This window comes from Sipha flava, unplaced genomic scaffold (genome assembly GCF_003268045.1).
Source record: "Sipha flava isolate LNK unplaced genomic scaffold, YSA_version1 207_pilon_pilon, whole genome shotgun sequence".
NCBI classification, from domain to species: domain Eukaryota; kingdom Metazoa; phylum Arthropoda; class Insecta; order Hemiptera; family Aphididae; genus Sipha; species Sipha flava.
This window is the reverse complement of record NW_020272813.1, coordinates 1,545,652-1,560,932: the sequence shown is the minus strand read 5'-3', so window position 1 is coordinate 1,560,932 and position 15,281 is coordinate 1,545,652. Positions and strand designations below refer to the sequence as shown.

The window sequence follows — 15,281 nt, the reverse complement described above, 5'->3', positions numbered from 1 at the left end:
GGGTCAATTTAATTACATTATGATTTTCAAAATGCATATGTAACTGAGATATTCAAAAAAATTTTTTTTTTCAGGCTTCTTATTCGTTATAAAATAACTACAATCAAAGATTTTTAAGTAAAAATAACGGAGTACTAAACATAAATTATAAATCAGTAATATTTTTGAATATTTAAATAAATTTATTTGGTATTCGAATAGAACAATTTTTCTCTTTTTTTTTTTTTTTGAAAATACTATTGTAATTTTTCATTCCATACTTGTCGATATTCATAAAAAAAATAAATAAATTCTTTTTAAAATCTAAATAATTAATTTTTTATTTTTGTTTAATGAATCCACATGCTCGTCTTTTTAGTAACATTTTAAAAACTGAGTACCCTCATGTTTCATCAAATATTCTTTTTTAGAGAATAATAACTTTTCCATGTATATAACATATACCTACCGTAGTGCTCATATTTCAATAAAATGCGTCATAAATGTAGAATAATATCAAGTATATATGTATATAAAAAAAAATTCGTACGGCTTACATAAGATCACTTGAACCCTACCCAAGTATTGTGCACGCAGACCACTTGATTTCCTCGAAGGTCCAAAGGTACACTACCCTGAGTAATATGAATTAAATGACGGAGTATGAAGTTTGCATACCTACCATATGACATAAAATAATAATGAGGAAAATGTTATAATACGAATATGTAGAGAACAATGAAATAATGATCAAAAATAGTGCACCGAACAACAATGCCATTTGTATTGTTCGTCTCCTCCGTAAATATTGTAATTAAAACGAAACAGAAACGCGTTTTGAGTACCAAAAATCTGTAACACAAGTCGTTTATGTATTGTTGTGGTAGAGCAACGCGTGGTTCCGGGCATACCGTTGTCTTGCATAACTATTAGTTCATAACAAAAGTTACTCGCAATTAGTTTCAAATCCAGTGGTGCACGTCTTATGGATCGAGAGAGATTGTCAATCGCCCCTGAAGAAATTGGATGGTTGACCATAGACGCGTTGTTATAGGTCTACGAGCTACAATAACAAATATAATGTTTTTCACGCACTTAGTAGTGTACGGTAATACATTATTGTGCGATAAAATCTAATTTAAATAATTTTTTCGGTTAGGCGGTTGCTATTAATACATGTTTGACCCATGTTGGTAAGATTTAGTGGTCCAACACAAGTGTTTGGATTTCGTACATGTTTCATAATCAGACCGAATTAAAATTTAAAAATAACATGGATAATTTAGTCTGGCATTCGAACTATAATTCGACGATTGACACTTCGTTCGACGCGGTGATCGTTATTCTTGTGATAAATTACTACAGGTATGTACGTTTATTTAACTTAACGATTTGAGTTTTTTGTGCGAGTGTTGAAAAGTGTCCAGCATCAGTACACTAATTCCTGTGTCCCCGTCGCTTAATATTTTAATCTCACTTTACTTTTATAGTAGACACAAGTGTTCGGTTCATCGATACCTGAATATCTGAATATCCTACTAACGACGGTAATATAGCGATTTTATCGATTCGAATAACAGCATTATCCGATCGTGCCACTTCACCGGGAACGGGGTAACGAACTAATACCGATGTGTTACGACGAGTACGTCTTTACGGTTTCAAATATCTTGTACTGCAGGCGCTTTATACATCAAGTTTTTATCGCAATAATTGCTTCGCCGAAAAATTAAAACAAAACGCAAAATTATGTTGAGCTTGTTCTATGAAATGTCGTTACGAATGTTATCTTTCAGACGAGAGTTCATGATGTTGAAATACGAATAATAGAGATTTTCTCTATATTCGAGATAAATTCAAATACGAACCACAGTCGAGTAATGAAACACAATTATTATTCAAATCATAAATGTTAAATATCCCCACGAACCGAATAATGAACAATAGTAGTATCCGTTATCGTCGTGAAACATTCGCGTGGTATATTATTCGTCGAAAACGCGTTTAACTATTATAGTTATCATCAATATTAATCATATTAATGATTTTATAGTGTTTACAAATAAATTAAAATTGAAATTTTTTCATCAAACGTGAATGATTGCTTGCTAGTTCGGAAACTCAGTTTCTTTTGGTTTTTTAAACATTTTTCCCCTGATCTCGGTTCTGGTTTTTAGAAATTCCGCTCCCGGTTTTTGTTAAACAGAACTTTCAGCTTCTTTTATGACTTGAAGAATTTAATATTTACACAAAGCTTACTTACCTACGGTAAGTACTTTAAAAGTGTTTAAATTTCACGAGTTTTCACGAATACGGAGAATAAAAATATTTAATTAACGCGTTTATTTGAACTAACGTTTTTTAAAGGTTTAATTTATTTTTCCCCTACTTGTCGATTTCTGTTATGTGTATAAAGTTAGGTTAAAAATTATATTGATGTAAATGAAATGATCACTTTTCGTATATTCGTATAGGACATTTGATAAAACCCGAGGATTTCATTAAATAATGAATATTTTGAAAAAATGTGAATCTTTGAAGTTTAATTATCGATTTCGGGGTCAAATAGAAAAAGGAGAAATAAACGTGGTTCAGTTTTGGTCCCAGGACTTCTAAACGTTTTTAACATGACTGCAAGTGTTCATTTAGGTCGAACCGCTGTCCATTACTTGTGGCTCAATAATAATCTGCGTTCGGAATAATGAGACCAATTATTAATTTTGACAAGTACGTGTTTCGCCCATCTATTATATTTTTAAACCATGTATGGTATTGTTTTTTCGGCAAATGGATAGTATCATTGCTAACACGGCTTCAAAGAAACTTTTTAGTTTTTCCGTTGTTGAGATCGTCGGAGAATTAAAGGATCTAGGAGGAAAAATTGCCGAATCTTTTTCGCATTATATTTTTGAGCTAAGTGCAGACGGAAACCATTTCAGAAAATATCACACTAAGCTCTCTAGCCTTGTATGGTAGTCTGGTAAATCTAACATTATTGTACCTTTTTTTTTCTTCCTTTTCATATCACCGTGGTGCACCGGTTAGAATTTTATTTAAAGTGGTTTTTTTTTTTTTTTTTTGCTGGAGATATTTTCACTATTACGCACATATAATGTTTATTTTTTATGAAATTTAGAATAAAATGAATTATTGTGTTCTTGTAAAATTCTCTACAGTATAATTATGTTTTTATTCTCTAAAATTAATTTCATCGGGAATGGAGATGTATTTCTTTCTTGTTACTTGTATACGGTATAGTTAATGTATTGTACTAATGCATCATGTAGTAAAATGATGATTATAATATGATAATGCTGCATACTTTTTGACGTTTAGTTTCTTTTGCCATAGTGACCGTGAAGTAATCTAATCGAGTTTCTATGGTTTCCATTACTCAGAACAGACAAAACACGGGCCTGACGCTTTATATGTATAGTGTTAATGTAAAATAAATTCCAAATTATTATCATCACTTTTTCCTGTAAAGGAGTTAAGCTTCCATATGCTTTATCTCAAATAGCGTTGATCCTAGGCATTTGCCATTTTTTTTGCCTCTGGTCGTTCACGTCGATTACTTGTAACATTATATATTATCATAATGTTGCTATCAGTAGATACACGGTCATGTTCCCATCAAACACGTGCATGATTTTGTAATGTGTTTATTATGCTTAAAAAGCTGCTAGTTTTGCCATGATTTTCCATTAATATAAAGATTAGGTGCAGTTATTTTTTTTTTTAATTTGTTATAGTTTCCGATGGTAAATAGTTGGAATTTATTTAAATTTTCAATGAATATAGATTTTCGTACATTTTTGTAAATATGGTACAAATTATTAAACCAATAATTATAACAACAAAAAACAATGCTATTCGTAGGATAAGATATTTGTCATATTAATTTGGGGTAAAATGATTGGATATTTTCAAATCGTTATAGAAATACTATTTTGGTAACGTGAGTGAAAGTATTAAAAATCTAACATGGGGAAAATAAAGATAAAAATCTTTTTTCTTTAATAATGTTTTAATAAATATAAATACTCAAGAGTTTTAAAGGTTTGAATAAAAAAATTAATATCTTAATCATACTATTGAGTATCTTTTGCATTTACTATAATTATTTTTTTAACTACTGTAAATTTAACTTATTTCGGCTGTATAGCTAACTTATTAAAATCAATTTGAATACAGTAGTAATAATCCGTTATCAAATATATGCGTTTAAATAGCTAGTATTACAACTGATGTAGTTAACTTAGCTTAACTCTAGTGTGGAATAAAAATTATCCATTTTCAAAGTATTAAAAGTCTTATTTATTCTTTTTGTAAATCTAGTGAACACTTTTGGATAATTTTTAATAATGTTGAGAGAGTAATTTTACTTTTTTTTAATCTGATATAAATTTTTTAGTTTTATTTTTTCATTGCGTATAAAATGCATTATTTTTGTTTCTGATAAATCTTAAATCAATTTAGAATAATCAATATAGTCTTTAAAATAAATTGTTGAATTGAAACTGAAACCAATAATTCATTGAATAAAAAAATGATACGTGTTTGGCCCTTATAATTTATAAACACAATAATTAGTCATGAAATTATTTAAATCTTGATCGAATTTCAAGTAAAACACTTTTCATATGTAGAAATAAATCTTTTGTTAATTTTAGTTGAATACTCGATCTTTTACTTTTGTTGATTTGTTTATATTTGTTTTCAGTTTTTAATAATCGTGAGTCGAGTGGATATCATGTGATTTTATGGTAAATATTTCATGTATAATGTAATTGCGCATTTCAAATAACGCAACAAAGTAATTAAAAAAAATTACAACTAAGATTTTGTTTTTCATTTCATCATTTATTACATTTGTTATTAAATTGAAAAAAAACCTATCGTTGTAAAAAAAAGTTATTATTCGCTCCACTCAAATCGTAATACAGCTAAACAGTTACGCTTAGTAAATACTCAAAAAAATTAAAACTATTTATTCCGAACAAAATTGTAAATAGTATTGGGATCTAAAAAAATAAAAAAATTCTTATTAGCGGATGAATTAAAATAAATAAGTTGGACTGTTTAAATTTTCTCCGTAGAACGTTATTAAAATTAAACCCTACAAAATTCAAGTAATAATGATATCGCGGATGAAATATTATCTGTATTCTGATCTCGGAAAACACCGAGCTAAATCCAAAAGCATATTGTTGTTAGTATCTCTGGTTTTAGAACATGCTGTTATAAACATAACAACTTATATAAGCGCATACATGTTCTACGTATAAAATAATATTTTAGTATAATGTATCATGTTGTAACAGATGCGAATCCAGGATTTCATTATGGTGAGGAACAAATACACATTAAATAATTTTTAAACACACGATATTTTCATTAAATCATTTAAAACGTATAATTATATAGAATATTTTATATTTGCATACATTTTAATTGTATTTTATGGAATTAGATGTTATAAGAATTTAGTAACATTTATTTATTTTTTTATTTATTGAAATAATACACTGGTTAAGACCTAATTACATGAATGAAATTTAAATAGTATTCGAAAATATTATTAAACATATGCAGAATTAAATTAAAATTAAAAAAAAAAAAAAATAAAAAATAAAAATAAAATACAATTAATATTAAATAAACATATCAAGTTATATAATGCTAGGTTAGCGGAAACGTGATTCTATAAGAGGAGAAGGAAGTAAAAAATAACGGATCAATGTTATAAATATTTACAGAGTTCATGATTCTCTAGAGTAACCTAAAGAGTAAATTCTAGACAGTGGGCTCTTTTCAATCTATCTTTAACCAAGGTTTAAATCGTCGTAATATGGAAAAACTTCTTTCAGCGCTCAAAACATTGATGAGTAAAACACATATTTTCAAAAGAAGGTTAATATCTGGATAGATGTCTTTAATACACTTAATGAAAAAATATGATGAGCGTTAATTGGCATTATTAAACCATCATCATTTTATAGAATCCATTTAGTTTTCAAAAAATTAAACCCTGATATCATTAATTTCGAAACAAAATACAAATATTCATTAAAAAAATATGTATATAATATATACTATATATGTATAACTCTATATATTTTTTGATAAATTTAAAATAATGATTGAAAAATCATTTTTAATATTTTCAAAATATGCCATGGAATACATTTGATTAAATTATGTATTTCTAGAGTATTGGCGTTGGGAAAGGGGCGTCCCCATCGTCCAATGTGTCCAGACACATTGCAATAGCCCTTCCTTGACCTTAATTGGTTGAGGAAGTCTGGTCCTCCAGGTTAGGAGTTAAGCGCAGGGCTAATAACCCTGCCTAGTAAAAAGAACATTATTTTGAAACCAACTACACCTAAGCCTTGGACAAGATTACATGGTTTTAAGACTGGTTTTTGGAAACGGAACGCTAATTTTAAGGTAGCGACATGGAATGTAACTAGTTTGTATAGAATGGGCGCAAGCCAAAACCTAGCTGATATTCTTAACACATACAAAATTAAAATAGCAGCCATACAGGAAATAAGATGGTTGGGAATAGGACAGCTAATGGTGGGAAAGTACACAATACTTTACTCTGTAATGGAAAATACACATCACTTCGGTAGCGGTTTTGCAGTTCATAGTACTGCTTCATAATACTGTTCAGTATCTGAACGGATATCAATATTGACAATCAACACAAGCCCAATTAATATTTGTTTAATAAATGGACACGCACCCACAGAAATAAGAGATGACAACGTGAAAGACGACTTTTGCGACAAATTGACCGAAATATATGAGAGTATCACGGGAAATGTAATAAAGATTATATTGGGTGACATTAATGTAAAGTGTAGACGGGAACAGCAATATTTCTCTTGCATAGGAAAGAAAAGTTTGTATAGTCACAGTAACGATAATGACCAACGAATGATATCTTTCGCAACATCAAATGGATTGACTGTCAGTAACACTACGTTCCCGCACAAAGATATTCATAAAGCCACGTGGAGGTCACCGGATGGTAAGACCCTGAACTAAATTGATCATGTCCTTATATAGACTAGATACCGTAGTACCATTTACGATGTAAGAAGTCATAGAGGCGCAGATTGTGACACTAACCACTATTTAGTGATCGCCAAACTCAGATCAAAGTTAAAAAGCCAAGCGAAATTAAAGCAAGAAAAGAGAACTGTAATAAATATACTTAAATAATACTTAAAGACGAAACCGTGAGGAAAGAGCACGAAAACGAAGTCACAACAAATCTTAAAAAAAATAATACGCGTATGGATATCGAAATGGTTTGGGAGAAAATGAGCAATGCTGTTAAAAAAACGGTGACCAAAAGCATTTGCGAACTTAAAAGATTAAGAAACACTTAATATAATGAAGTATGTAGAATCGCTGTAGATAAACAGATAAACGTAGCAATACAAAAGAGGACTTTATTAAGAATAACTACCAAATGATTAAAGAAGTTTTTACACGGGAACGGAAAAATTGCAAAAGCACCCTTCAAAGGGAAAAAATAAAATTCTTTAATAATACTACAAACTGTAGAGAATAACCATACACAGTGTAGAACTAGAAACTTTTTTAGAGTTATTACACAGTTTAAGCAATTCAATCCAAACTGGAATGCAATTAGAGACCAAACCGGGCAAATATTAATGAAGTCAGAGTCAAGAGCTGAGAGATGGAAGGGATATTTTGCAAAATTACTAAATGGTATAATCAGCCAGTACCTACAGTACACCGAGTATGAAAGAGTGGAGCCACACGTAGAGAATGTTAGTCTAGAAGAAGTGAAAATCTCAATATTTGGTCTGAAAAATTGGAAAGCACCGGATACCGACAATATTCCAGCAGAATTCATAAAATACGGAGGCGAGGAGCTACACATACAAAATCTACAGATTGTGTCAGCAAATATGGGCAGGAGAACGAATAATGGACAGTTGAAATGATGCAATCATTATACCTTTCTACAAAAAGGAAACAAGACAAAATGCGATAATTATAGGGGGGTGTCGCTCTTGAACTCCTCATATAAAGTCTTTGCTAGAGTGCTACTAAATTGTATTGTCCCCTATGCAGAGAGTTGCATAGGTGACTACCAATGAGGCTTCCGGAAAGGACGGTAAACCACAGAACAATTATCCATAATAGGTCAAATAATTGAGAAGAGATACGAATACAGGCAAAATATGTGGCAACTATTTATAGATTTTAAAAATGCCTACGAAAGCATTCACAGAGATAGTCTCTATAATAATATATATAAGTTCGGTTTCTCGAAAAAATTAATAGCACTAACTAAAATGTGTATGAAAAATACGAAATACAGAGTGAGAACACAGAATGTAACATCGGAAACTTTTACAGTGGAAACCGGACTGAAGCAGGGGGGCGCCCTGTCCCCAGTACTTTTCAACCTTGCACTAGAGAAGGTAGTAAGGATACTACAGGATAATGAAGATGGCTTATTAATAAGTCAAAACTAAATACGGCTTTTAGATTCACGGACATAATAGGTGATTCGTTTGCAGACATAGCTATAACACGCCCAGAGTGTTAAAAGAAGCAGCGAAAAAAATAGGCATTAAAATAAATACCGAAAAAACAGAGATAATAAAACTAATTGAGAGTAAGGAAGACCCCTACGAGATGGAGGACTTAATCTTTGAAAAAGTTTATGATTTTAAATACCTAGGAGCAACTTTAAGCATAAAAAATGAGTGGGTAAAGGAAATAAGTATTCGAATAAATAAAGCCCCAAAAGCCTGTTACGCACTGACAAAATTCTTATGATGTCTAGAAAAACAAAAGTAAGACTGTATGTGGTTATTATAAGATCGATTCTCACATATGGTTGTGAAGCCTGGACGACTACAAAACATACTGAGAGAAATTTAAGTACATTCGAGAACAGAGTTTGGAGGAAAGTATGTGGACTTACTTATCGATGAAATCACGAGGAACTGGTGGAGGAGATATAACAAAGAATTATATGATTTATTAGAACTAGCACCCGTAACAAGCTTTATTAAGGGTTAATGGATATAAATGGTTAGGTCATATAATGAGAAGAGGGGAAAACGAAGCAGTTAGAGTTACATTGGAATGGAAATCACATGGTAAAAGACCTAGAGGAAGGAAGAACTAGGAAAAGATGGATCGACGTGGTAGAAGAAGAACTAAAAGCACTTGTAGTTGAAGATTGGAGAGGAATAATAAAAGATAGAGATAGGTGGCGAAGTGTAGTAATGGCGGTAAAAACTCTTAGAGAGTAGACAGGCCAAAAGAAGACGAAGAAGATGTACTTCTAGAGAATTATTATTGAATCGAGCTATTAAATCTTCAGTGATAGATTGAAATGTTAATTAATCGACTTACAAAATATACTTTTAATGTAAATATAATTACGAATAATTTTTATCTATTATAGTTGGTTTGATATGACTGTCTTTTATTTACTTTTGGTAATTTTAAGGCATTACCTAATTTTCCTGCAATTTCCTGTACTTTATGAAAATATTTATTATATTACTTTCACGGTTTTGTCGTTTTTCATTAATCACACTTAGGGTATCAATTATAATATAATGAACAGTTTTCAAATCAATATTAATATTTTGATATAATCGCCTGAGAAGTAGTATACAGTAGTTAAGAAGAACGTTCGAGAAGCAAATAACTGTTATGATAAATTTCTTAAATTGTTATGAAATATTATATTTAAAATATGTTAAAGTGTAATATTTTTGCTTTGGAAGAACTGAGCTTGTGTCTTCCCATTGCGAAATGATCTTTAATGTTTGTGATATTTCTTGAAATGATTCGGACAACCATAGAACACCTCTGGGTCGTTCTATTCATTAAGTTTCGCAAAGTTGTTGATGTTTTTATTCGAGATACAAAATTAATGATATTTTAGATTGACCAGGTTTTAAGTGGTAGAAGGGGATATTCATTTTTTTTTGTGCGACGTTTAAAAGTGCTGTCTTTTACAGCGTGGTATAACATTAAGTTTATATACATATATATATGGTATTATAAAAAAAAAGTGTTTTTATAAATGGATTTTAAAACTATTGATAGTAATAAAGGTTGTGAGACGGGATGGTCTTAAAGACCCAATAAACCATAAGAAAAAGAAGAAGAAGATAGTAATAAATGGAGCAATTTTTATTTGCTTTTATTTATATTTAATTTTTTGAAAAAACGTCGGCAAAACATTTTAACCTCAAACATTTTTATACATTTTTTTAAATTTTAAATTTTTCAATGCCTATATACATTGTACCTCAATAAATTGCTTTTGAATAAATGTGTAGAATAAATAATAAATATCATAATAAAATGTACGGTTTTTGGTTACAATAATTTAAAAAAGTGTGCGGTTTTTGGAGGCGTCGGTTTACGGTGTACCTATGTGTAACGCGTGTCCGTTTCTCCGAAAATATTTTCACATTTTTCGGTAAAAAAAAAAATAAAATAAATTAACGTATGGTTGACGATACATACTACGTAATATATACTACGCATGTGGTTCAAGTAATCGATTGAGACGTAATAATTACAAACGACAAGCATTTCATGTCCTTTACCATGACTGCATCGTATATTGATGACAGGAAGTCGAATGGAGTCTTTATACGAGACTGCAGCGAACCTCAACGAATAACGATAAAATAGTACTCTTTGTTACTTGTGTGAAATTATAAACTTTTCGTTTCCGAAGAAACCAAACGTGCGACGTTGAACAGTAAGGTTATGTTATGGTTTTTTTTGCGGTGCAAAGCACCCGGAAGTGGTGTTATTTGAGGGGAGGGATGGTAAATAGACGCATTTGCCACGTTCTAGAGGTTAGCTATTCCAAAGTCTCACATCATCGAAATATAAATAGGTCTTTTATAGAGTCATTGACATGTTGTAAATCAGAAAAATGTTAATGGTACTATACGGGTATTTATGTACAAAGTACAAATCATGATATTTTTGGACCGGTAAACGTCCTTTCTCACCGCGTTAATAGGGACTCTGGTAAAATAAGCCATTGGGTCGGCAATTTAATATGGGCGTGGGCGACTGTCCTACTCAAGATACAAATGAAATGATGCCACTGGTACCCAGTCAGGTCAATGGCGTCATTTCAGTTTTTGTTAGGGGAGGGCAACATTTTTTATCGCCCCATACTACTGGGGTAAATATGGAGTTTAGCTTACACGTCTTAACTTATACTTAAGGCACATATTTTATATATTATATTATTATACAACTTAAATGTTCGCAAAATATAATTTTGTATTTTATAAACATTACCTAAACAAGGTTAACTTAATCTAACTTAATCCTAAATTAATTTAAGCTGTAAGCGGATATCTTCTATTTTTCATTTTTGAAAATACATCTACTACATCATCTAAACTGATTTTCGCAGTAATATCACTTTCAACAGCTTTAACCAATAAATCACTCAGCCGATCACTTCCCCTTGTCAAGCGTAGATAGGTTTTAATTAATTTTAAGGAAGAAAAAAAAACGTTAATTGGAAGTAGTTGTTACAGGCAAAGGTAAACGAATATTTATAATTTTAAGAGTTTCAGTAAAAGCTTTAGGAAGTTCATTTAAAATTGTAGAATTAAAAAAAAAGATCATGAATTCTATCATATATTATATAAATTAATTAAGGAATATATTATAATAAATTAAGTTGGTTAATTTAAGATTTTTGCAGATAAGAATTCAGTGTGAAGTACTAAATTATCAATTTTAAAATAACTATAATGATTAAGGAAATTCAATAAATAGGGAATTTTGAAATTAAAATAATCAGGACTGGAAGATAAGAAAATATTACAAGTAAAAATTATTTCATTGCTAGAATTGCTGAAACGATGGTTAAATTTATTCAAAAATCTAATATTTTTGTAAAATGCTAATCTATAGTTTATACCAATTGGAAATTGATAGATATTTTGGCAATAAATAATTATCTAGTACGCAGTATTTTCAAATGATAAAAATACGCTTGATTTTTCAAAAATAACGGCTTGTGGCTAAGCGACAACGACAGGCCCTTTTTAATCAGACAGGGGCAAATGTCCACCTTGCTCCTCCCTAAATTACGATACTGGGTTAGGTCATGTTAATACAGTAAATAATGATGGTTGTTGTGGTGCGTCGGAATTACTAGCAATTATTGTTAAACTGTATCTGTAAAAATTATTTCGTCACGTTGACGATTGTGCACTTGTTATTTGACTACAAATCTTTGATCAGTTGCGTTTGCAGGTAATACTGTCGCGTAAAATTCGTTATTGTTTACACTGATAAATCCTATACGTTAACGGCAGAAAAATCGATAGTCGATCGAGGGAAACTTAATTTATTAAATCTGAATAAGTGAACAGTTTTTTCTGCACTCGTAAGTTTTATTAGCCACATGTACGCAATAATAATATCATAGAATGGAAATGAATTCATGTTACAATATTATACAATTTTTGACTGGATTAAATTTGCAACTGCCCTTTTTTCTTTTTTTTACATGGTTATATTTTAAATTAATGAATCTATTCTCAAAAAATAATTGATCACACTTCTGTATTACAGTGTATGTGTGTGTGAGTGTTTTTATTTATGTTATTGCTTGACCGTTTCGATTCCATTTGGCATTTATTTCAATTTTTGGTTTATCTGTATGAAAGATAAATCTATAATTTAATTTAAATTAATAAATATGTTATATTAATGTTCTATATACAATGTACACTATGTACGTATCCTTTTAAACATTAATAAATTCATTCATCAACGGAAAATAATAATAATAATAATTGTGATCCTTATTTAGTAATAGTTATGATGTCTGGAATATAAATGGCTACTCTCACGGAATTTTGTAGACGTCGATATGTACAGTGTAATGTATATTGTACACCCCAAAGTACCGACTCCTGTAATCATTATAATAACATATAAATAAACAAATGCTTCGACTAGAGTATTATTATATTTTTAAAGTTGTTTATAATTTATATATACTCGAATTAAAAATTAATCATCAGGTGAAAAGTGAAGTCAATAAAGTCATGACTAAAAAATACATTATACACATTTTAATGTATTTAATTAATATTATACATTTTTTATATATTTAAAATATATATATTAATTGAGTCGCGATTTCATTGTCTTTGTATTTACCTGAAGATGAATTTTTAACTCGAAACAGATCGTATTTTACAAACATAATAATACGCTAGGCATTTATTAATTTCTATATATAAAATATTTGTTTACTTATTTTTATATTAATCTACGAGAATTAAATAATTACTAATTTTTAATTTTTATTTAATTTTTTATAATAATATAATATTAGACGACCGCATACAGTGTATTTATTATTTCCTGTGTTGTTTCGCAAATGATAGTTTTATTTATTAAAAATTTTTTTTTCGTTTCCACATAACTGTGATGTGCGCACGCTCGCGTATCATAATACCATAAGTATTATTCATTATCTTATTATTATTATTATTATTATTATTATAATTATTAATATTATTATTATTATTATTATTATTATCACCATCATCGTCATTATAGTTATTATTACCTTTTTTTTTTCCCCACCATAGGACCCATGAACAAGTAAATTAGTTTATGCATTGCATGTCGAGATATACGACAAAGGCGTGATGCTATGCCTTTTTTCCTTCCGTTTGATTAATGATTAGGGACCGTCAACATTTATAACACTTCGGCCACAGGGGACGGACGTGCGACACTGCTGTTGCTGCTGTTCTGTTGCTGTTCGTAGTACAGACTCTCGCAAGATATATTATACACTTACATTCTTCTGGAAATTTAATTAAAATTTTCCGATCCCTATGAACGCTTGTCAATGCGTGGTGTGCGGGAAACACCACTTGGTGGAAGAGATTTGAATCAAAAACGTATATCAAAACTGCAACGAAACACCTGCTACACACTGCAACTGTCCTATATTTTTCGTCTCCTGTGCCATATTATTAAACATATTAAACACTTTCCGAGTTGGGTTATAGCATTTTTTTACTCCTTACTTCCCTTTCCCGTCCTGTTGATGTCATGATGATGTGAAATAGCATTAATCGAGAGACTCCACGCGTGTGAACAACGGTCATGGCTTATTTTCGACGTCATCAAAATGCTCGAGTGTTAATGAAACACATATAAAAGTACGAAATTATAACGTGGCCTTGTTATCGGTGAACACCGTAGTCTTTACGCCATCAGGTCGGAGCTTCCATGTCTGTTCCATTTTTACTAATTCTACAGAAATAACAATTCAAAAAGTAATTAAATATGATATTGATTTTTTGTTTTTATATATACAGTGGAATCCGCTTAATTGGAACACCGCACATAGGGGACAACCGCTTAATAGGGACAAATTGGCATAGTACCGAACGAATGTATTCGTTTAAGGCTATTTAACTCCATTTATCTGGGACAAACCATCGGTTATATGGGAAAAAAATAAAAGCGTCTAATTAGATATTCTGAATAAAATTACCTACTTTCATATCAAAACTGCAATTAACCAATATTTATGGCTCTATTAGAAAGGCAATGTCATTGATGTTAACCATTTTTTTTTTTTTACTACCACGATAAGAGTCGACTAGCCTACGTACAAAATCGAAAAATTCACGTTCTTTCGTCTTCGTGTATTAATGTATGTGTTTTTATTGATCCCAGTTTGTGTTAAATACGTAACAATTATGTCTCGTAAAGATTTAACGTTGATTGATGAAATGTCTATACTGGATAAAATTAAGGCTCAACCTCATAACACTAGTCTTCGTGAGTTAGAGAAACTTAATAGACACGTCTAAATCGGTACTAAGTTGATTGAAAAATAATGAAAAAGCTATTCGTGCATTCGATATAATAGATAATACTAAATAGTAAATATAATGTACTATTGCTAATAATAATAATAATAATATGTAATTTTTAAATAAAGTATGTATGTAAGTATGTATTTTTCAAATAAAGTTATTATTTATGTACATGCATGCACTTCAATAGTTTCGGTTTATTAGTTATTCAGTTAATCGAGACAGTCGGATAATGGGCATAAATAGGTCACCGCCCAATGTGTCCCAATTAATCAGATTCTACTCTGTATAATATATATTTTTTTTTGGTTACTCGACATATTGTACTTCGTTAAATTTTCATATTTCTCTCTCAAGTTTAAATTATGCAAAGTGGAAATAATT

General features: G+C 30.1%; 1 protein-coding gene across 1 annotated transcript; it reads left to right on the top strand.

The window, feature by feature from the left end:
* The first annotated feature begins 6,536 nt into the window (after nt 1-6,536).
* On the top strand, nt 6,537-7,967 carry LOC112682583. Its single transcript, XM_025553216.1, has 3 exons — nt 6,537-6,588; nt 6,659-7,018; nt 7,561-7,967. The coding sequence occupies exons 1-3, from the start codon at nt 6,537-6,539 to the stop codon at nt 7,965-7,967; spliced, it is 819 nt and encodes a 272-aa protein (XP_025409001.1).
* The last annotated feature ends 7,314 nt before the right edge of the window (nt 7,968-15,281 follow it).

What these genes read in the sequence shown, in the direction of transcription:
- LOC112682583 (XM_025553216.1), top strand. Translation starts at nt 6,537, where the DNA reads ATGGTTGGGAATAGGACAGCTAATGGTGGGAAAGTACACAATACTTTA. An exon ending in AGTACACAATACTTTACTCT is followed by an intron (nt 6,589 to 6,658) that starts GTAATGGAAAAT and finishes AATACTGTTCAG; the next exon opens with TATCTGAACGGATATCAATA. An exon ending in CACGTGGAGGTCACCGGATG is followed by an intron (nt 7,019 to 7,560) that starts GTAAGACCCTGA and finishes TACAAACTGTAG; the next exon opens with AGAATAACCATACACAGTGT.